We start from the raw sequence: 25121 nt of genomic DNA on the forward strand, positions 1-25121 counted from the left end.
GTCATTTTAAGTTTTCAGATCTACAAGCTCATAGCGCGGCACAGAGTGCCGTGCTATGAGCTTGTAGATCTGCTTTTTTTTTTTTTCATTTGTGAAAATGTGTGCAAATCTTTGAATATATATCTTTTAAAGCAAACATTTTTAAATCAAATCTTTGCTTCTGGGGAGGAACAAAACATTTTGAGATGGGGGTCCACGGCCAAATACATATACATTTTGGGTGGTCCTTGACATGAATAAAGAAACATAAAACTAGGGAACCAGGAGACCTGGTACTGCCAGACCCCTAGTGGTTGAAATCTGACGTGTGTCCCTTCTATGCCCATGTATGGACAGACTTTTTTGGGGGACAGACTTTTTTTTGGCTGGGGCCGGAGGACAAAGTGACCATGCCCATGTATGGACGAAACAGGTACAAAGCCTCATGTAAGCCCCACCCCTTGGGTCATGTGACCCCTTGGGTCTGGCAAAAACTGAAGTAAAGATTTGGGTAAAACATTTTCGATTTAAAAAATATATATATTCAAAGATTTGCACACATTTTCACATTTTTCAAACAATTAAATAACAGATCTACAAGCTCATATCGCGGCACTCGGTGCCGCGATATGAGCTTGTAGATCTGCTAGACACAGATACTTTCCCGGTCTTAATGACACACACACACACACACACACACACACACACACACACACACACTTCTTACCTGTCCCGTACAGACACACGGCTCAGAGAAGGACACATACTCTCCCTCTCTGCTGAACATCCCTACGGCCACGGCCTCATCGTCGCCCCCTGTGGCCGGGTCCTTGAAGCGCAGGTCAGCTATGTTGTCAAACAGCTTCAGCAGGTGTCTGGTCACCTGGATGACATCATCATCATCATCATCATCATCATCATCATCTTCATCACATTGTGACATATAGGTTTATGTTGTGTTCACTCTGACAGATACAGGAGATTCACAGTGTATTTGTGGATTTGTATCTTTGTGGCTGAATTTGAAACCAGCTTAACTTTGTTGTGTCTTTTGTACAAACGTTGGATGTATCTTTATATCTTCATGTCTGGCTTTTGAATAAAATGTCATTTAGTTTTAGTCGACTAAATCAACTGTTGATTTAGTCGACTAAAATGTATTTTGGCCAACCCCCCAAGGACCCCCAGGGGTCCTTGGGGGGTTCCAGGGGGTCCCCAGCTAAAGTAGTTAAAACAGCATCACAATTATTTTAACCACTTTATCACATTATTTGTTGGCTATTTAAAAAATGCAGATCTACAAGCTCAAATGTTTAGAACACAGAATGTATTTCATTTTTTACATAAATCTTCTCTTCTGGGGGTCCCTGGCACTAAACATTGTCAGATGGGGGTCCGCAGCCAAATACATATCAATGTGGGGGTCCTTGGCATGAAATGGTTTGAGAAACAGTGCATTCTATAGATGTCTGTGGTGTTTTATTGTCTGTAGGTCTGTGGTCCTTCAACAGGTCCTCACAGAAGATAGTTTGTAGGTCTGTGGTCCTTCAACAGGTCCTCACAGAAGATAGTCTGTAGGTCTGTGGTCCTTCAACAGGTCCTCACAGAAGATAGTCTGTAGGTCTGTGGTCCTTCAACAGGTCCTCACAGAAGATAGTCTGTAGGTCTGTGGTCCTTCAACAGGTCCTCACAGAAGATAGTCTGTAGGTCTGTGGTCCTTCAACAGGTCCTCACAGAAGATAGTCTGTAGGTCTGTGGTCCTTCAACAGGTCCTCACAGAAGATAGTCTGTAGGTCTGTGGTCCTTCAACAGGTCCTCACAGAAGATAGTCTGTAGGTCTGTGGTCCTTCAACAGGTCCTCACAGAAGATAGTCTGTAGGTCTGTGGTCCTTCAACAGGTCCTCACAGAAGATAGTCTGTAGGTCTGTGGTCCTTCAACAGGTCCTCACAGAAGATAGTCTGAGGTCTGTGGTCCTTCAACAGGTCCTCACAGAAGATAGTCTGTAGGTCTGTGGTCCTTTAACAGGTCCTCACAGCAGATAGTCTGTAGGTCTGTGGTCCTTCAACAGGTCCTCACAGCAGATAGTCTGTAGGTCTGTGGTCCTCAGAGCAGACAGACTGGTCTCTGTCTGTAGGTCTGTGGTCCTTCAACAGACCCTCACAGCAGACAGACTTGTCTCCATGCAGATCACAGCATCTCAGCAGGTCTCTCATCACTTCCTGACACAGGCTCTCCTGGAAGCCGTTGGCCTTCAAACACGTCTGAAGGGCACACGCCTGCTTCTGACACGGATCCTTCTTCTTACGCGGCATCATTAACGACTTAAAAACTGGTTCGGTGGAAAAAATGTCACGCGACATTCGGCCAATCAGTGAAGGCGATCACTGCTGATCTACCTTTAGTTAAACTGATTTATTTCATACGAGGCATAACCTTAAAGATAAAGTTGATTTGTTTTATTTGGACTTAAAGACACAGTGATCTATACTGATATGGATATACTGTTATGTTTTATTAATTACATTTCCTTTTAAAGGACCTGGTTGTGATGTCATTGCACAATGACGTCATTATATAGAATATACAATGACGTCATCACACTGACACGGCCATCTTGGCAAAAGAAAATAATATTTTAAACGTAACTAAAGTTTTCAAATAAATGTAGTGGAGTAAAAGTATAATGTTTGGATCCGACATGTAGTGGTGTAGAAGTAAAAGTATTGGAAATTGGATATACTCAAGTAAAGCACAAATACCTCAAAATTGTACTTGAGTAAATGTACTTAGTTACTCTCCACCACTGCTACAGTACCTCTCTGGGCTGCGTTCCCTTGGAAACGATCTCCAGCAGGTCCTGGGCAGAGACGAAGTAGAAGCGAGGGAAGGTCAGCCTCTTGGTCTCCAGGTACTCGGCCAGAGCCTTCTCACACACACACAGCCTCTGCTGCAGAGCCTCCAGATGCTCCAGGAAGCCAGGCTGGTTGGTCACCTCCACCACGTTGCTGTTCTGGACCACCTCCACCATCAGAGCCTGGAACCAGAGCACAGTATGACCTTATGACCTTATGACCTACTGACCTTAACCCTACTGACCTTAACCTTACTGGACCACCTCCACCATCAGAGCATGGAACCCAGAGCACAGTATGACCTTATGACCTACTGACCTTATGACCTACTGACCTTAACCCTAAGGGCCCCTACACAGTATGACCTGCTGACCTTAACCCTAAGGGCCCCTACACACTGACCTTAACCCTAAGGGCCCCTACACACTGACCTTAACCCTAAGGGCCCCTACACACTGACCTTAACCCTAAGGGCCCCAACACACTGACCTTAACCCTAAGGGCCCTTACACACTGACCTTAACCCTAAGGGCCCTTACACACTGACCTTAACCCTAAGGGCCCCTACACACTGACCTTAACCCTAAGGGCCCCTACACACTGACCTTAACCCTAAGGGCCCCAACACACTGACCTTAACCCTAAGGGCCCTTACACACTGACCTTAACCCTAAGGGCCCTTACACACTGACCTTAACCCTAAGGGCCCCAACACACTGACCTTAACCCTAAGGGCCCCTACACACTGACCTTACATATGTATTATACATACGTTTGTATGTATAATACATATGTAATACATAATACATGTAATACCAATACATACGTTTGTATGTATAATACATATGTAATACATAATACATGTAATACCAATACATACATTTGTTTTTATTCCAAACGTCTCACGAAAACGTGCCAGGCTATTGTGATACATGTGTGAGACGGAGACAGGACGTTAATGATTGACATTAAATAATTCTCTATTTCTCTGTATGTCTCTTATTTGGCCTTGTTTCCTAATGTTGTTGTTTCTTTGAAAATAGCTGCGATCGGCTATTTTATTTATATAGGTTTAAAGTGCCCATGTGGCCTAGTCGCTTTTGTTGGGCTTGTTTTCATAGACCTGGTTGCTTATTTCTCTCGCAAAATCTGGCAGCACTGTTCACACACACACACACACACACACACACACACACACACACACACACACACACACACACACACACACACACACACACACACACACACACACCTCTCTCTCTGAGCAATTCTTCTCAAATAAACAGCCCCATTACTGATTACCTTGAAGTCAGAGTATAGATTACTGATTACCTTGAAGTCAGAGTATAGATTACTGATTACTTTGAAGTCAGAGTATAGATTACTGATTACCTTGAAGTCAGAGTATAGATTACTGATTACCTTGAAGTCAGAGTATAGATTACCTTGAAGTCAGAGTATATATATACAAGTAAGACGCGCGAACGCTGGAAGCGAACGCAGCTCGAAAATATTGTGTATTTACGGACTTGTAATCCGTGTTATTTCACCGTGATGGGGAGAGAACATTGTGTGTGTGTGTGTGTGTGTGTGTGTGTGTGTGTGTGTGTGTGTGTGTGTGTGTGTGTGTGTGTGTGTGTGTGTGTGTGTGTGTGTGTGTGTGTGTGTGTGTGTGTGTGTTTGCAGGCTGTTGTGCATTTTAATCAGAGCATTGTCTAAATTCCTGCACTCTGGCGCACTCTGGCGGCTGCACACAGACAGTGCACGCACGTGAGTCACATGGGGGCGCGAGCGAATGAGAGCGCGGCTGCACACAGAGACACCCACACACAACCCGAGCACGGTTACATAGTAAGCTCCACTTGGTCGGAGCTTCCGCGTTCGCAATTACTGATTACCTTGAAGTCAGAGTATATATATATATTACTGATTACCTTGAAGTCAGAGTATATATATATATTACTGATTACCTTGAAGTCAGAGTATATATATATATTACTGAGTACCTTGAAGTCAGAGTATATATATATTACTGATTACCTTGGAGTCAGAGTATAGATTACCTTGAAGTCAGAGTATATATATATTACTGATTACCTTGAAGTCAGAGTATATATATATTACTGATTACCTTGGAGTCAGAGTATATATATTACTGATTACCTTGAAGTCGTCGTGTATTCCCTGGAAGCGCTGTGCGTCGGAGGCCAGCTGGACGCGGATGTCCAGGCTGTTGGTGAAGATGCTGTTGAGATGAGCCCAGGTCCTCTGGACAGACATCCAGGAGGAGATGACCATGTCCGCCACCACCAGCTTCCTGCCCCAGCCACTCACCTCCGTCTGGAAGTACTCCACGTACTTACTCATCAGGATGTTCTGCAGCGCCACCTACAGGCAGGGCAGGGTTCATGTTGACGTAGTTTAGTCGTGGTCTATTGAATAAAATGTCATTGAGTTTTAGTGACAGGTACGTTTAGCTGTGTTGCTCATTCCTTACAACCTGTAGCTCGTTTTGATTGATTGAATATTTTATTAGGCAAAAAATGTAAAACAGCAGAGTTACATTTCAAATACTTTGTCTAAAAGGTCTTGTTTCCAATGAGGGCCTTGGTATTCAATTCATAGACATATATTTGGCACCACAGTTCAAATATCAATACAAAAAAACTGAAAATGATAAAACCATGTACAAACAAATAATAAGAAAAGCAGGGGAAAAAATGATAATGCTATATGTACAAGAAAGGGGGGGGTCGTCTGTCTAACGGTCTAACGGGAAAATAGAAAATAGTGTATAGCATACATGGGCAACTGGCGGCCCAGGGGCCACATGCGGCCCCCACCTTCACTTAATGTGGCCCACAGGTTAATATCAGAATACTGATATATTATTGATTTCAGCTGTTATGATTCATAACATGCAAACATGACCCGCTTTCATTACTTCAGTCTATATTAGTAGCTTAATGACTAGTATTACAATTATATTGTCTTTTTTATGTCCAATGTATTTGTATTTAAGTTAACATAAGTATCACTAAATCCATTTGAAATTAAATTAAAATGTAACTTTTCTGGATTCTAACTCAAAAATATCAAATAAATGCAGATCTACAAGCTTGTAGATCTGCTATTTTTGCTACTTTTGTGTGACATAGAATAGCGAAGTACGGCATTAATTTACGAAAAACGTTAAAATACGGAGATTAGAGGTGTCTGCCAAACAGTATGTAATGTGTTCCTCTGGAGAGAGTGTGGACACATAGTGACCCTCTGAATCATCATAGAGAGTGTGGACACATAGTGACTCTCTGTATCATCATAGAGAGTGTGGACACATAGTGACCCTCTGTATCATCATAGAGAGTGTGGACACATAGTGACCCTCTGCATCATCATAGAGAGTGTGGACACATAGTGACCCTCTGCATCATCATAGAGAGTGTGGACACATAGTGACCCTCTGTATCATCATAGAGAGTGTGGACACATAGTGACCCTCTGTATCATCAGAGAGAGTGTGGACACATAGTGACCCTCTACATCATCATAGAGAGTGTGGACACATAGTGACCCTCTGTATCATCATAGAGAGTGTGGACACATAGTGACCCTCTGTATCATCAGAGAGAGTGTGGACACATAGTGACCCTCTACATCATCATAGAGAGTGTGGACACATAGTGACCCTCTGCATCATCATAGAGAGTGTGGACACATAGTGACTCTGTATCATCATAGAGAGTGTGGACACATAGTGACCCTCTGCATCATCATAGAGAGTGTGGACACATAGTGACCCTCTGCATCATCATAGAGAGTGTGGACACATAGTGACCCTCTGTATCATCATAGAGAGTGTGGACACATAGTGACCCTCTGCATCATCATAGAGAGTGTGGACACATAGTGACCCTCTGCATCATCAGAGTTGCATCACCTCTGTTGTAAAGGATACAAATGATACAAAACACAAAACCAATTAGTATTATTGAAGGGGAGAAATAATCGACCAACGTTAAGTTTCCGAACTTTTGGTGGGCAGTTTAAATCGTTTTCACCAAAAACACAATCTGGGAAAAGAAATCAGAGATAAAAGTACATTTATAAATGTGATGACATTGTAGCGGACGGGGTGCAAATGTTTTAGATGGGCGGATCCTTCTCTGGAAGTCAAGGCATCATTCATAGGTTGGCAAAGAGCGCCCTCTAGCGCAATCACTAAAAACACCCGATGAAATAATATTACATTCTTGGCAGTAAATGTGTTTGTAGTGTTTGCTGTGTCACCTGGTTGTCCTCCAGAGTCAATGGCCCCGATTCATAACGAGGGTCGTAAATATGGAGTAAATAAAGTTCGTAAAGGAGGTTGTGTCGTATTATTTGCTATATTTTATATGACAGTATGCAAGTAAAACCCTCATAACATAATGTACAAATCTAAAAGCCATATGTTAGCAGCTCCTGGCTGCTCCTCTGAATGCTGGTTGTTTGTTGCTGAATCTGAATAAACACACTGAAGGAACCTGGTAACCTGGTAACCTGACCATCGCGGAACAAGCCATGGAGACGTCGGCTCGACCTGGGTTCTACGTGCCTACAAGAAGGGCCTCGCAACGGCAACGCTGTGATGTCTACGACCGCTCATGACCAGATCTCAGATGGCTGCACCACTCCTCTGCTCTTCTACTCGACGGAGCGCTTGGCTGCGGAGACGGCGGAGCGGAAAACTTTCTGTGTCGAAGTTCTCCGTGGGGGGAGGAGAGGTGAGCATGGAGGCTATCTTTTGGCTGGAAGACAATGGAACCATCTGGACCTGCGCTCGGCTATTCTGCTTGGCGTGCGTGGACATTGAGGTAGAGACGACAACAGCAGCATTATCGGATGGGAACACTGAACATTCGGGACAAGAGGTTGTATTTTTGGTGATAAAGTGATTTAAACCACGGAGCGTCTTTTGTTGCCGTGCGTAAAAGTGTGATGTGAGGATTTAGTTGTTTCACTTTCTGGTCTCTTGTATTTAATGTGAGTGTACTTTGTGTTTTATTATTTCATTGAAGAAACACTTTCTTCTGTTATCAATGTAGGCATCTCCGTTGGAGTTATCATGTGTAATTAATAGGTGTACTCGAAAAGTTCTATCTTTGGTTACAAGTTTGGTGCTCGGCGTGGGGGGACAAAGGTAGGGAGAAGTGCATCTTTAGTGTGATTTATATTTCAATTGTATTCTGTCAGCATTCAAAGTTTGTTTGCTGTGTAATATTTTATCCTAGGGTTTAAAGACAACAGAGAGACCTGCGCACTGATTAGGGAATGAGAATGCATTTTGACTGGTGTTTTTATTTTCGAGACATGGTTATGATGAAATGAAGAAGTGGTATGAAAGAGAAAGTTCAGCACCGTATTGATGTATTTTCTGTGAATAAGGTTTTCTGAGTTGTTTTATTTTTTAAGCTTGTTTTATTTTTAAATAGTTCCTGTCTTTGCCTTCGGTGTCAGTCGAAAGTCATGTGATCCATGACACACGCGTCCAATGTTAGTCGATCTGTTACTAAATACTGATATTCTTGCTTGATTTTGTGGAACAGTTTGTCTATTTTTGTTCTGAAATTTAAGGTGAATCACTGTATGACTATTGTGTAATTTTTATTCCTGTATCTACGTTGTTCTGTCTGATGTGATGTTTGATGTTAATTCTCCTGAATGTCCTTTGTTTAAACTTCCAGTCCTTGGTCATGGGGGGTGTAAGTGGAAAGAAGGTTGTTTGATGTTTTTCTTGCAAACTGTTTTATTTAATATACTTGGTTGCGAAAGACGTTAAAGTCTTTCGTGGGGGGAATGTCGTATTATTTGCTATATTTTATATGACAGTATGCAAGTAAAACCCTCATAACATAATGTACAAATCTAAAAGCCATATGTTAGCAGTACTGGGATTACAGGTCTACTTTTGCATAGACAGGAGAAGACCATTTGTTTGTTAGAGAGGCTGGCTATGGGTGTGAAGTCTGATTTACATCCCTATTGTCAAGCTGAAGACATCACCCAGGCTCCCTGACAACAGTTGATCAAAAGATCTTAATCAACAGGTGGGGGCTCTCCCCCACCCCATCCGCCTGTTCTAATGTAAATGTGAAATACAGTGCATAAAAGTGAACTGTAATGTGACTTTAGACTAGTACACTCTCACACGACGTGAGGCTGTTGGGGGGTGGACAGGGGCTCTGCTCCTGGCTCTCTGTTATGCTGTTTGTTTGATGCTGAATAAACACACTGAAGGAACCTGGTAACCTGACGTCTCTCTTCTCCTCCACTTCTTTATTACCACCAACAAGCCTGCTAACCTGCAGTTTAATGCCTCATCATATACGACAGTCGTATTTTGGTAGTCACAAACGGACGTGCAATTCCCAAAGGGGTTCATATATCACAGAGACGTGCGTACGACCAGTGCGTATGCCCAGGTGTGTGATTACTCTGGAAGGCTGCATCCAACAGCATCCAACTTCAACGTCACCGTGCTGAACCGTGCTAAACAGCGTTGCCATGTCCGCTTATTATAAGCGAATTTGGGCTTATTTTTCTGCAAAGTTGCTTGTAAATATTGGTAGCTGTGGGGACCGCGGTTTTTTGGGCTTGTTTCTAAAGTGTAGTTGGTTATTTGGGCTTGCTTCACAATTGTTCAATTGTTTTAACCGGTGGTTCTCAAATATTTTTATGTCATGGACCCCCAAGTTAATATGTAGGCTAATGTATCCCTATAAGCCCCATCTGAAAATGTTTTGTGCCAGCTGGAGGCAGATTTGTGTTGTTAGAATGTTTAAAAAATCTTCCAAATATTGCACATTTTATTACAAGATTTTCTTTTAATATAGCAGATCTACAAGCTCACAACGGTTTAATTAAAGTGCTTATAATGGCCTAAGTGCCAGTTGCTTCTTTTGGGCTTGTTTTCCTAGACCTGGTTGCTTATTTCTCTCACAACATCTGGCAACGCTGATGAAAGTTTGAAGTTCAACTCCGCCTCGTCTAAAGATAACAGATGCGGCGTCGCATCGCCCTGACAACTTACTGTTCTGTCTGGAAGCGGATCACGTAATAAATGCTCTCATGTGTAATGAGAATAAAGAAGTTTACAAGGTTTAACCCCATTACCAAATAAAAGGCTAATAAAACGTGGAAAGGATATATATAAGCCTTTTCTAATGAACATTGCGCACCTTTACCAAGGTAAAAAGATGATGAAATCCAGCATACAAGTGGAACGCTGCTATCCGATTATGGACCAGAGCTTATTGATTACTTATTGATTAAATTAGTGAATTTTTTATTAATATATCACTGTCCTACGTCGGAATGGGGAATATTAGATCTTCTGGACACAGCTTTCATCCACTATTAGTTTCCTCATCAGATGGTAATATTTATTAGGCTTTTGTGTGTGGTGTTCATGTGATCAAAAAATACAGTAGAGTAGCCTACAGTAGACTATTAGCCTACAAATTAATACCGCGGCACGGACAGAGGTGCGTCAGTCCCTTCGCAGTTTCATTAAGGCATCATAGCCTATTTTCATTATTACGTGACACTTTGGCTGAGATGGCCCGCTGGCAAACACACTGAGGGATTCAACTCTAAATGCAACTGATAGCCTAGAAAATAAATAATGTCTATATGATGCATAGGCTACAAGCAATATATCGTTTGACATTTATTTTTTATATATATGTGTTGACAAATGTTGGGCACATATATATTTTATTTGAGGTTTGCCACTGTTGTAATTGATTTTGGCATGAAGAATAAAGCATTCTAAAGACATACGCACATTTCAGCCCTGGTAAGACAGCCTCAGGGCTGACCTGAGAACGTGCCTGACGCACAAAACACAGACCAAAAAACTTTTATGAATCCGACAGCAGGTGTAGGATGTGTCCTAAATGCCGGTAGGTACAAAATATGGTCGTAAATCCCTTTATGAATCGGGGCAAATGTGTTTTCTGTGTCACCTGGTTGTCCTCCAGAGTCAGTGGCCCTCATTTATCAACGGAGCGTATAAACCAGCTTATATTTTTCCATATATTCGGCCGTACACCAACGTCAAAGTCACATGTATCAACGAATCCTACACAGCCAATCCTGGCGTACATCAGGTCGGAGGTTTGATAAATCTCACGTCTGAAAACGAGCGTCATTTAAATAACACGCCCTTAAATATTCTCAAAACGCCCCGATTTTACGACATGAAGAAGAACCAGAATACGACCAAAGACATCAAAAGCCAATAAGAAAGAGTTTCCCCCGACTCAGACGGGCGGCAGTGATTCGTCACCGTGCCGCCACGTTAATAAGAGATTGGAGCGTCGGGTTTATATCCTTAACCCAGCCAGGTTGTAGTCTTCAAAACTCTCTATGACATAACTCCATAACATAGGACAAGCTACTGTACGTTTGTACACCTCACTGTCCGTGAAAAGATCGTCGGGAGTCCCGAAAATGCGCTCGCAGAAGCGCTGTATATTTTGAAAATAGCAGATCTACAAGCTCACAGCATGTCACGATGCGACCCGTTTTTTAGCTTGCAGATCTGCTATTTTAAAATAGCCAATGCAACTGAATGACTGTTAAAGCAGTTTGTTTAAATTACTTTATAAAATGTTATATTTTCACAGGGATTATTTATTAGTGTAGATATACATTTAGGAGTGGATTATGTGTTGATGCCTGTCAGACAGTCAGACAATGCTGCTCCGCAGGTCTAGAATGGAATAAACGGGCGCAGCCAACGTCAACAACTGGTCTCGACCAGACGTGAGATTTCAGCTTACGGTAGGATGAAGCCCACGTCAGGATATATTGATAAATGCCGAAAGGTGCGGTGATCTCGCCATACGCCCATTATTTGGGCTGCACCGCGTTGATAAATGAGGGCCAGTGTGTTTGTAGTGTTTGCTGTGTCACCTGGTTGTCCTCCAGAGTCAGTGTGTTTGTAGTGTTTGCTGTGTCACCTGGTTGTCCTCCAGAGTCAGTGTGTTTGTAGTGTTTGCTGTGTCACCTGGTTGTCCTCCAGAGTCAGTGTGTTTGTAGTGTTTGCTGTGTCACCTGGTTGTCTTCCAGAGTCAATGTGTTTGTAGTGTTTGCTGTGTCACCTGGTTGTCTTCCAGAGTCAGTGTGTTTGTAGTGTTTGCTGTGTCACCTGGTTGTCCTCCAGAGTCAGTGTGTTTGTAGTGTTTTCTGTGTCACCTGGTTGTCCTCCAGAGTCAGTGTGTTTGTAGTGTTTGCTGTGTCACCTGGTTGTCTTCCAGAGTCAGTGTGTTTACAGTGTTTGCTGTGTCACCTGGTTGTCCTCCAGAGTCAGTGTGTTTACAGTGTTTGCTGTGTCACCTGGTTGTCTTCCAGAGTCAGTGTGTTTACAGTGTTTGCTGTGTCACCTGGTTGTCCTCCAGAGTCAGTGTGTTTACAGTGTTTGCTGTGTCACCTGGTTGTCTTCCAGAGTCAGTGTGTTTACAGTGTTTGCTGTGTCACCTGGTTGTCTTCCAGAGTCTCGATCAGGTTCTCGTCTGCTTTGAGCAGAGGAATGGAGGTAGAGGAGTGAGTCTCATAAGACAACGTCATCACGCTCCATGTCTGAGTGATCTCTGCTAGAACCTACAACACAATGACAAGAGATGGATATTAAAGCAACACGCCACTAGAGGTCACAGTTTACAGAGTATTTTATAATGGCTGAGAGGCATAATACGACCATTATCTAAAATCCCTGTTGTTTAAGTTTGTACGTGAAAAAATGAAGCCTCCATGAGCCAGTTCATATTGTAGACAGTGAAGAGGGGGCGTGGCTTCATAAAAAAAAACAGCTGTACAAAGTTTGCATGGGCTACTTTCTCTCAGCTTCAAGTCTGGGACTGAGTATAGTAGTATAGTAGTTAGGTCATTACCTTCTCTATACCCATCTCTTTCACAGCCTTGTCCACAATGTTTTTGACTTCGTCCTCCACACGGTGCAGCTGTAGTTCCAGCAGATCCCCCAAGGTGGTGCTGTCGCCCATCACAAACCTCACCTGGAGGGAAAGGACAGGAGCTACGATGGGTCCAAGGTCTGGTTTGAAGAAGAAACATGTTCTCAACCACATTAAAGGGATAGTTCACCCCCAAAATGACTTTTTCCTATCGTCACCACATGGAGACTTGAATTCATAGATATTTATTTGTTTTTGTCTAAGCCTCCTAAGCCAATAATTTGATGACCAAGGCTTTATGAGGTGAGTAATAAAAAATAAGGCATGTTTTGGGTGAACTACTCCTTTAACACATTCCATGCCAGTGTTTAATCTCATAATGTACTCACCAGTGCCAGCGTTTTATTGTTGTTTTTTAATTTTTTTCATGTCGCCACAGACCTCGTTAAATTCCTTAAGATCGAGCACTAAACTGTTTGTAAACATAGCGGAGATCCTTCTGCGTCGCCCAGTGAAAACCCCATGAAAAAACGATCGGCCATCTAGTAGTTACAACCGTTTATGTTAAACAGCGATCAGCGACGAGAAAATGGCGTTTTTGTGTCCGCTTTAGAATGGAGGCGGATGGCAACGACAATTTCCGGAGAAGCATAATTCTGCTTCCGCTGGTGCTACAATGAAATGTGTCGTGGCGAACGAGGCCTACAATGAAATTTCAACCTGTGAGTAAAAAAATAAACTAGAAAAAGTGCTCCTCGGAGCACAGGTCTCCGCCAGGTCAGGTAGGTTATTGTGGGCCAGCAATGTTCAGAATTTGCCATCAGGATGGAATATGAAAAATCGGACGGAATCATCTTGATCACTTGACTATAGAGATAATGTGTACTGATTTGCATGATGTTTGGACAAAATTTGTAGGAGTAATATAAACAAAAAATGGCCTCCTGGTGGCGCTATAATAGGGCAATGTTAAAAGGGTGGTGTTTGTTCTTCAACGTAGTGCGAATGTACGTGCAAAGTTCCACCGAAACCGATTTGCGGCATTTTGTTCAAAACGGGCCACTCCTGCAAACCTTAGATGTCAATGTTAGCCAATCATTGTATGTATGTTGCCAAATAATTTATTTTTGGTTTCTATTACTTTGTATTTCTTTCTTGTATTTCTTAAGTGAGGTGAGATTAACCTTATAAACCCGAAAGGGTTTTCTAAATCTCACCTGCACATCCAACACAATATTATGCTGTTGTTGTTTTTTGTTGTTGTTTTTAAATGTGCAAATGAATAATAAAAAAAAAAAAAAAAAAAAAAAATCAGGATGGAATATGAAAAATCAAACAGATCCATCTTGATCACATGACTATAGAGATCACGTGTACCGATTTGCGTGAAATTTGGATAAAATCTGAAGGCTTAATCTCAAAATATGTGTTTTACATAAGTCGGCCTCCTGGTGGCGCTATAAAAGGCTAATGTGAAAAATGCAGGGCAGATGTTTTTCCTTGGCCTCAAGGGAGTATGCGTGCAAAGTTTCACGCAGATCGGTTTAGTTACAGTTAAAAGTGCAATTTGGCCTTTTATAGCGCCACCATGAGGCTGATTGGAAAAAGTGCCATTTCTTCCTTGGCCTAGTGGGCCTGGCGGAGACAATAATGACCACTTCGCGTATATCTACGCGACTGGCACGTGGCGGCTTTAAATAGGTTCGCGTAGATGTACGCGATTGGCACTCAATGTGTTAAGTTGATGCAGCAGGTTTACCCCGGTGGTGTTCATGAGCCAGTGTCTCTCTCTAACAGCAGAGATATATATAGTATATTTTACATTAAGTTGAGGTATATTATTCTATAGGTAAGGTATATAAGGATATGTTTTACCCCGGTGGTGTTCATGAGCTGTTTCCAGTGTCTCTCTCTAACAGCAGAGTTCTGCAGCTCATTGATGGCTCTCAGGGACGTCAGCAGGTTCTTCACCGTGGCTTCCAGACCCAGGTAGACGTTCCACACACGCACCTCCTTGTCCAGGGTCTTCATCTCCTACAACAACCACAGAACAGGGTCTTCATCTCCTATAACAACCACAGAACATGGTCTTCATCTCCTACAACAACCACAGAACAGGGTCTTCATCTCCTACAACAACCACAGAACAGGGTCTTCATCTCCTACAACAACCACAGAACAGGGTCTTCATCTCCTACAACAACCACAGAACAGGGTCTTCATCTCCTACAACAACCACAGAACAGGGTCTTCATCTCCTACAACAACCACAGAACAGGGTCTTCATCTCCTACAACAACCACAGAACAGGGTCTTCATCTCCTACAACAACCACAGAACAGGGTCTTCATCTCCTACAACAACCACAGAACAGGGTCTTCATCTCCTACAACAACCACAGAACATGGTCTTCATCTCCTACAACAACCACAGAACAGGGTCTTCATCTCCTACAACAACCACAGAACATGGTCTTCATCTCCTACAACAACCACAGAACAGGGTCTTCTTCATCATTACATTACATTACAGTCATTTAGCAGACGCTTTTATCCAAAGCGACTTACAATAAGTGTATTCAACATAGGTAGGGAACGAAAACTACTAATCACCAGAAGTCTTTAGTGCATTTTCTGCAAAATCAAGCAACCAAGAGTATACCTAGCGCTAAGGTAAAAGTGCAATATATCAGCTACCTATTTCCTTAAACAGATGAGACAAAATAGCTAAATCAAATGAGCATGAGCTAAAACAAATAAGTGTATCGACTAAACAAGATCCAATAAACAATACAACAATAGAAAACAAGCGTTCGTACAACAACCACAGAACAGGGTCTTCATCTCCTACAACAACCACAGAACAGGGTCTTCATCTCCTACAACAACCACAGAACATGGTCTTCATCTCCTACAACAACCACAGAACAGGGTCTTCATCTCCTACAACAACCACAGAACAGGGTCTTCATCTCCTACAACAACCACAGAACAGGGTCTTCATCTCCTACAACAACCACAGAACAGGGTCTTCATCTCCTACAACAACCACAGAACAGGGTCTTCATCTCCTACAACAACCACAGAACAGGGTCTTCATCTCCTACAACAACCACAGAACAGGGTCTTCATCTCCTACAACAACCACAGAACAGGGTCTTCATCTCCTACAACAACCACAGAACAGGGTCTTCATCTCCTACAACAACCACAGAACAGGGTCTTCATCTCCTACAACAACCACAGAACATGGTCTTCATCTCCTACAACAACCACAGAACAGGGTCTTCATCTCCTACAACAACCACAGAACATGGTCTTCATCTCCTACAACAACCACAGAACAGGGTCTTCATCTCCTACAACAACCACAGAACAGGGTCTTCATCTCCTACAACAACCACAGAACATGGTCTTCATCTCCTACAACAACCACAGAACAGGGTCTTCATCTCCTACAACAACCACAGAACATGGTCTTCATCTCCTACAACAACCACAGAACAGGGTCTTCATCTCCTACAACAACCACAGAACAGGGTCTTCATCTCCTACAACAACCACAGAACAGGGTCTTCATCTCCTACAACAACCACAGAACAGGGTCTTCATCTCCTACAACAACCACAGAACAGGGTCTTCATCTCCTACAACAACCACAGAACAGGGTCTTCATCTCCTACAACAACCACAGAACAGGGTCTTCATCTCCTACAACAACCACAGAACAGGGTCTTCATCTCAACAACCACAGAACATGGTCTTCATCTCCTACAACAACCACAGAACATGGTCTTCATCTCCTACAACAACCACAGAACAGGGTCTTCATCTCCTACAACAACCACAGAACAGGGTCTTCATCTCCTACAACAACCACAGAACATGGTCTTCATCTCCTACAACAACCACAGAACAGGGTCTTCATCTCCTACAACAACCACAGAACAGGGTCTTCATCTCAACAACCACAGAACAGGGTCTTCATCTCCTACAACAACCACAGAACAGGGTCTTCATCTCAACAACCACAGAACATGGTCTTCATCTCCTACAACAACCACAGAACAGGGTCTTCATCTCAACAACCACAGAACAGGGTCTTCATCTCAACAACCACAGAACATGGTCTTCATCTCCTACAACAACCACAGAACAGGGTCTTCATCTCAACAACCACAGAACATGGTCTTCATCTCCTACAACAACCACAGAACAGGGTCTTCATCTCAACAACCACAGAACAGGGTCTTCATCTCCTACAACAACCACAGAACAGGGTCTTCATCTCAACAACCACAGAACATGGTCTTCATCTCCTACAACAACCACAGAACAGGGTCTTCATCTCAACAACCACAGAACATGGTCTTCATCTCCTACAACAACCACAGAACATGGTCTTCATCTCCTACAACAACCACAGAACAGGGTCTTCATCTCAACAACCACAGAACATGGTCTTCATCTCCTACAACAACCACAGAACAGGGTTCATGTCGTCTGATAAAACTAGGACCATAAATGACGATGGACTAGCGTAGCGGTTAGTCTAGTCGATCAAGTTGGTTCCCAAACCTTTCTGGTCGAGACCCAAAAGAGAAATGTGATGTCTCCCCCGGGACCCAAACTAGTGAAAATAACAGATCTACAAGCTCACAACACATCACATTGCGACGTGTTCTAGGCTGTGCGTGGGTGTCGTGCTCTGAAAATAGCCGATCTGCAAGCTCACACGCCTTGTGAGCTTGTAGATCGGCTATTTTCGGCACACAGCTTAGTCTCAATCAATCAGCTTACGCCATCAAGGCTAAAATACGTTTTAGTCGACTAAATCAACTGTGGATTTAGACGACTAGAACTAAAACATTTCAGATGACTAAAATAAAACTGAAATGTATACAAAAAACTACATCAAAATGAACCCTGGCAGAAAATCAAAAACAGTTTGTGTTTATTGTAACTAATGAAAATCAGATAACTTCTAGTGAGTGTGTTTTGAAATGTGTTGTTTGTAGGTTTTGTCATGAACTGAATCACATGATGACAAACAGGGTCTGTTTGTCATGACACACAGGGTTAACTTTAAATGTATTTATTGATAACTCAAAGAAACAGAACTAATACTTAATTAGCGTGGGGTGTGGATAGTCAGTGGTATCAGTAGTGTAGTGCATGTATGGATGTGTGAAAATGTAGTGTATGTGCAAGGTGCAAAACAAAGTAGAACTAAACTCAGACGGAACCAAAACCAAACAATGTTTCCTGTGTAGGAGAGAGAGACCAGCCTGTTTAAATACTCCAGCAGGTGATTGGAGTCAGGTGTGCCTCGTCGTCTAGGCACACCCCTGCAGGCTGGTCCCCTCCTCCTACACAGAAACAGAACACCATTAGAATCACAGCAACACTACACACAAATAGGATGGGTCATCACAAGATGGGGGCTCGTCACTTTTTAGCCTAAATTAGTGATAATAAAACTTAAGCGTTTTCTATCACACAATTAAGTTTGTCATTTAGGTTTTGTTGGGTTTTGTTCTTAAGTTGAACAAATTGGGTTGGGGGAGACACACAGTTTGGTTGGGGCCGAGAGAGCATTAGGAACTCATTTTTTCTTAGTGCAGGTTTTTTGGAGTTAAGTGAGTGGTGTAGTCCTTGGGGTTCCAACTCCCGGTAGATTTTAACAGTGGTTCTCCATATGGGAATCTCTGGGTTTTTTTTAGGGTTAGACTGTGTTCCACAAAAGATGGGATGGGGTGCTACCACTGAGATGCCTTGTCGGAATGGGGGACTCAGGAGGGCCACTGAAGACTAGGGGTGAGCGAGTGAGTCAGTTTGTGGTAGGCAGGTTAGATAGGGGAGTTGGGCTCCAGGGTCTTGTTCCACTTTTTTGTTGAAACCTTTGCAAGTTTTTTTTAAAGAAAAAATGAGTTTGGTCGAGGAATTTATTAAGGCTCCCTCTGTGGAGCTACTAGATACATGCACAAAAGAACAACTGTTAAAAATAGCAGAACACTACAAAATTGAGATCCGTGACAAGCGGGTAAAATTTAGCGTCAAGATATTTCTGATAGACAGCTTGGTGACACAGGACGTATTACCGGAGGAGGAGGTGCTATTGGATGACGAGGGGGAAGATGGTAAAACATTTTCATTTTCTGCTAGGCAGTTAACTTTTGAACAACAAACGGAATTGCTGGAACAATTAAAAAACTGTGTACCCACTAATATTGCTACTTACATAACCGAGAGAAAAGTTAAGACACCCCAAGACGCAGCCATCTTGGCTGATGAGTACTGTTTAACACACAAAAGTGTAGTTGGTGGTGTCTATAGGCATCAGACCGGCGGTCCAGTGCATATAGACAAACGTTTTGGGGGGCTGGGGGATTCAAGTTTTTCCGAGTTTGAAGATGGTTTAGGGAAACAGTATGACTCTAATGTTTGTAATTTTTGCCATAAAAGTGGGCACTGGAAAAAGGATTGTTTTGCTCTTAAAGCTAGAGAGAAGCTGTTAAGTGGTGCACCAATCAAACCGGCCGCTTTGGCTGCATCTGCCATTCCCTCACCTCAGCTAAATGTTAACATGGAAAGTGTTTCGGACATCAGGTGTTCCACTGGGTGTGACTCTAAGACTGAGTATTCAGCATTCCTTTCGGAGGGTTATGTAGCACTACCTGGTATGAAGGCAGTAAGAGTTAACATCTTGAGGGATACAGGTGCATTACATACTTATGTCCGTCAAAATGTAATTCCATTATCCTCAGGTTCAGAGACGGGCGATTTCATTTTGATGCGAGGTATGGGTATGCAGATCATTCCTGTACCGCTCCATAGAATGACCATAGTCTGCGGGTTGGTTAGTGGGGAGGTGGTGGTGGGAGTGTGTCCTGAGTTACCAGTAGAAGGGGTTGACATAATCCTGGGTAATGATTTGGCAGGGGATAAAGTGTGGCCTATAGGAAAAGCTAGGCTGTGTCGTGTGAGTCTGTTGAAACCATACTGTTCTGTTCTCAAATGTCGGCGTCCCAAAGCTCCAGTGACGTCCCTTACGTTGAGCCTTCATTGTGCACAGGCACGGTGGGCGGTTCTTCGGCGGGGGAGGTTAATGGAGGGGGAGATTGGCCGGCAGATGAGAATTGGAAAGTACGGGTAAACAACACTGAGGCATTAAAAGGTTTACCCAAAGTACTTGGACCGTTGGATGAGACAAAAAGGAAGGAGTTGGTTTCTATGGTTAATAGCTATCCTTTGCTATTTGCAGACACACCATCACAGACACAGCTGATAAAGCACGATATTGGAGATGCAAAACGAGCCCAACTGGATAAGGAGGTTAGGTACATGCTGGATAACAATTCGGCAGAACCCTCAAATGGCAGTTGGGCCTCTGTGTCTCTTCTGGTTAAAAAGCCTTGCCTAGCCTTGCACAGACTTAAGAAAAGTCAACAGTGTTACAAAACCTGACTTGTTCCCTTTACCACCCATGGAAGATTGCAGTAGACCAAGTAGGTTCTGCAGTTGTGGTACCTCTTACTGATATTCTGAAGTCTAAAGTTTATTTGGTCAGGTAAGGCTGTGCTTTTGAAAATGTAAAACTGCCAAGTACAGTTAACCGATATTTGTGCTATTTACTCTGTCACTCCCTCTTAAAAATGCTCCTACAGGTCTCAAGGTTGCGGAGAGGGTGAGCTGGTGGTTGGATGGATGGGTCATGTAGTATGTAACTAGTAACTGTAAAGTTGAATGAAATGTTACGGAGTACCTGGTTGGTCTCCTCTCTTATGGGGGGGGGTGTGATGACCCATCCTGTTTTGGTGTAGTGTTGCTGTGGTTCTAATGATGCTCTCTGTTCATGTGTAGGAGGAGGGGACCAGCCTGCAGGGGTGTGCCTAGAGGACGAGGCCCACCTGACTCCAATCATCCTCTGGAGTATGTAAGCAGGCTGGTCACGGCCATTCTGCCTCTCTCTCCTACACAGGAAACATTGTTTGCCTTTGGTTCCTTTGAGTTTAGTTTTACCTTGTTTCTGCACCTTGCACTTACACTACATTTTCACACATCCATCCATGCATGCAATACACTACTGATACTACTGACTATACACACCCCATTCTACTTAAGTATAACTTTTTGGTTATTTGAGTTATCAATAAATACATTTAAAGTTAACCCTGTGTGTCGTCTCCCACTTTTGTCATGATGTGATTCAGTTCATGACAAGATGGGTTTGTTTGGTTACTTTAGCGAATCGTCTGAGTTCCATGTCCATCTGTTCCACGTTGATCTCCTTCCACTGTGTCTTGGTCCATTCTTCTATGCTGGTCTGTATGAGATGATAGGAGGAATAATATTATTATTATCATTATTATTATAGGAGGAAATACGTTGGACACACAGCTTGAAGCTCAGACCAGCTGTCATCAATTAGGAGTCTATTTTCAAGGACCCCCATAACTCTGAGTGTACAAATGGACCCATAAGGGTCCATGTGTACACTCTCAGAGTTACAGAGCTGTAAGGGTCCATTCGGACCACCTTCAAGCAACCCTGAAGGTCTCTCATCCCACTCTGAGGACCACAGCACTAGTAGTATACATTTAAAGCTATAGCTCGGTTTCTGGTAATATTTGCATGTCCATGGCAACTACTATAATTTTGTCCAAAATGTCCTCCACAATGAATGAACCCTGCGTTAGACACAGCATACTATGAATATAGTATGACAGACATACAGACATACAATAGTATTATTAATTAAACAGACATACATGTATATAGTATGACTATACATGTCAGACCATAGTCATACCGGCTGCTACAAGGACCATCTGGATCATAACAGAGAGTCTTGTTGAAAAACAGTAGCTAGACATGTTGGCTCCTACAAGCTACATGACATGTGAGCGCTCAGGCAACTTCCACCAAACTTCACACAAAAGAAAGATAAGAAATACAGATGAAATATATGTTTTATCAGATCTATAAATACATATCAGATCTATCAACTATGTCCCGACATTATGTCCTCTACTGGTCTTTATGGAGGAGACAGACAGTGAGACATCACTTTACCGTACCTCTACCCAGAATAAAATACATCCTGGAATAATTATACACCTCTATCCTCCTGTCTAAACCACATTCCTTTTGGCCTCCCGGTATGTCCTCCTGTCTAAACCACATTCCTTTTGTCCTCCCGGTATGTCCTCCTGTCTAAACCACATTCATTTTGTCCTCCCGGTATGTCCTCCTGTCTAAACCACATTCCTTTTGCCCTCCCGGTATGTCCTCCTGTCTAAACCAAATTCCTTTTGTCCTCCCGGTATGTCCTCCTGTCTAAACCACATTCCTTTAGTCTGACCGGTATGCGTTCAGCAGTCGCTCTGACCTTGCACATGGCCAATGATCATTACCATGTGCAGACAACGTGCAACATATTTTTCACCTTGTCCCAAATTCGAGCCGTTTAAATAGTGTTTAAATAGTGTTTAAATAGTGTTTAAATAGCCAGATTTTCACTTTACTTTACCTCTACCCAGAACCAATGCACTTCAGAAAAGTGTCATGTACAGAGTCATTGCATAGCGTCATGTACAGAGTCATTGCATAGCGTCATGTACAGAGTCATTGCATAGCGTCATGTACAGAGTCATTGCATAGTGTCATGAGTCATTGCATAGCGTCATGTACAGAGTCATTGCATAGCGTCATGTACAGAGTCATTGCATAGCGTCATGTACAGAGTCATTGCATAGCGTCATGTACAGAGTCATTGCATAGCGTCATGTACAGAGTCATTGCATAGCGTCATGTACAGAGTCATTGCATAGCGTCATGTACAGAGTCATTGCATAGCGTCATGTACAGAGTCATTGCATAGCGTCATGTACAGAGTCATTGCATAGCGTCATGTACAGAGTCATTGCATAGCGTCATGTACAGAGTCATTGCATAGCGTCATGTACAGAGTCATTGCATAGCGTCATGTACAGAGTCATTTCATAGCGTCATGTACAGAGTCATTGCATAGCGTCATGTACAGAGTCATTGCATAGCGTCATGTACAGAGTCATTGCATAGCGTCATGTACAGAGTCATTGCATAGCGTCATGTACAGAGTCATTGCATAGCGTCATGTACAGAGTCATTGCATAGCGTCATGTACAGAGTCATTGCATAGCGTCATGTACAGAGTCATTGCATAGCGTCATGTACAGAGTCATTGCATAGCGTCATGTACAGAGTCATTGCATAGCGTCATGTACAGAGTCATTGCATAGCGTCATGTACAGAGTCATTGCATAGCGTCATGTACAGAGTCATTGCATAGCGTCATGTACAGAGTCATTGCATAGCGTCATGTACAGAGTCATTGCATAGCGTCATGTACAGAGTCATTGCATAGCGTCATGTACAGAGTCATTGCATAGCGTCATGTACAGAGTCATTGCATAGCGTCATGTACAGAGTCATTGCATAGCGTCATGTACAGAGTCATTGCATAGCGTCATGTACAGAGTCATTGCATAGCGTCATGTACAGAGTCATTGCATAGCGTCATGTACAGAGTCATTGCATAGCGTCATGTACAGAGTCATTGCATAGCGTCATGTACAGAGTCATTGCATAGCGTCATGTACAGAGTCATTGCATAGCGTCATGTACAGAGTCATTGCATAGCGTCATGTACAGAGTCATTGCATAGCGTCATGTACAGAGTCATTGCATAGCGTCATGTACAGAGTCATTGCATAGCGTCATGTACAGAGTCATTGCATAGCGTCATGTACAGAGTCATTGCATAGCGTCATGTACGGAGTCATTGCATAGCGTCATGTACAGAGTCATTGCATAGCGTCATGTACGGAGTCATTGCATAGCGTCATGTACGGAGTCATTGCATAGCGTCATGTACGGAGTCATTGCATAGCGTCATGTACGGAGTCATTGCATAGCGTCATGTACGGAGTCATTGCATAGCGTCATGTACGGAGTCATTGCATAGCGTCATGTACGGAGTCATTGCATAGCGTCATGTACGGAGTCATTGCATAGCGTCATGTACGGAGTCATTGCATAGCGTCATGTACGGAGTCATTGCATAGCGTCATGTACGGAGTCATTGCATAGCGTCATGTACGGAGTCATTGCATAGCGTCATGTACAGAGTCATTGCATAGCGTCATGTACGGAGTCATTGCATAGCGTCATGTACGGAGTCATTGCATAGCGTCATGTACAGAGTCATTGCATAGCGTCATGTACAGAGTCATTGCATAGCGTCATGTACAGAGTCATTGCATAGCGTCATGTACAGAGTCATTGCATAGCGTCATGTACAGAGTCATTGCATAGCGTCATGTACAGAGTCATTGCATAGCGTCATGTACAGAGTCATTGCATAGCGTCATGTACAGAGTCATTGCATAGCGTCATGTACAGAGTCATTGCATAGCGTCATGTACAGAGTCATTGCATAGCGTCATGTACAGAGTCATTGCATAGCGTCATGTACAGAGTCATTGCATAGCGTCATGTACAGAGTCATTGCATAGCGTCATGTACAGAGTCATTGCATAGCGTCATGTACAGAGTCATTGCATAGCGTCATGTACAGAGTCATTGCATAGTGTCATGTACAGAGTCATTACATAGTGTCATGTACAGAGCCAATGCAAAGCGGTCTGCTCTCACTGAATTGAGTTCACACAGGACTTTTGCAGGTACATTATGATGTCATAGGTACAGTGTGATGTCATACGTACAGTATGATGTCAAATGTAAGTATGATGTCATATGTACAGTATGATGTCATAGTATGATGTCATAGGTACTGTACATTACCTGTACAAAGATGACCATGTCCCACACAGCTTTGACCAGGATGATGTCAGAGCGACACTGTCTCAGCTGTTTGTAGTCGGGGAAGCTGACCTCAAACAGGTCGGCCGTTTCCTGGAGCTTCAACATCTCTGCTTCTATGGTGGCTACTGTCCTGTTAGACTGTAAACATTATGTTATTATTATAATGTTATAAATGCTTCTATGGTGGCTACTGTCCTGTTAGACTGTACACATTATGTTATTATTATTATTATGTTATACATGCTTCTATGGTGGCTACTGTCCTGTTAGACTGTAAACATTATGTTATTATTATTATTATGTTATAAATGCTTCTATGGTGGTTACTGTCCTGTTAGACTGTAAACATTATGTTATTATTATTATTATGTTATAAATGCTTCTATGGTGGTTACTGTCCTGTTAGACTGTAAACATTATGTTATTATTATTATTATGTTATAAATGCTTCTATGGTGGTTAC

General features: G+C 42.8%; 1 protein-coding gene across 1 annotated transcript in view; it reads right to left on the reverse strand.

The window, feature by feature from the left end:
• dnah9l (dynein, axonemal, heavy polypeptide 9 like) overlaps positions 1-25121 on the reverse strand; it is a gene marked incomplete at both ends in the record, with an annotated part of 232995 nt that overhangs the window by 156596 nt on the left and 51278 nt on the right. Inside the window, 8 exons of the mRNA XM_080438924.1 lie at positions 707-862; positions 2796-3014; positions 4996-5220; positions 12358-12480; positions 12771-12893; positions 14667-14825; positions 21033-21116; positions 24638-24796. Of these exons, the coding sequence (XP_080295050.1) occupies positions 707-862; positions 2796-3014; positions 4996-5220; positions 12358-12480; positions 12771-12893; positions 14667-14825; positions 21033-21116; positions 24638-24796 (1248 nt within the window). The remainder of the gene's footprint in view (positions 1-706; positions 863-2795; positions 3015-4995; positions 5221-12357; positions 12481-12770; positions 12894-14666; positions 14826-21032; positions 21117-24637; positions 24797-25121) is intronic.

Source organism: Gymnoscopelus braueri (assembly GCF_963280865.1).
Source record: "Gymnoscopelus braueri genome assembly, chromosome: 10".
NCBI lineage: Eukaryota > Metazoa > Chordata > Actinopteri > Myctophiformes > Myctophidae > Gymnoscopelus > Gymnoscopelus braueri.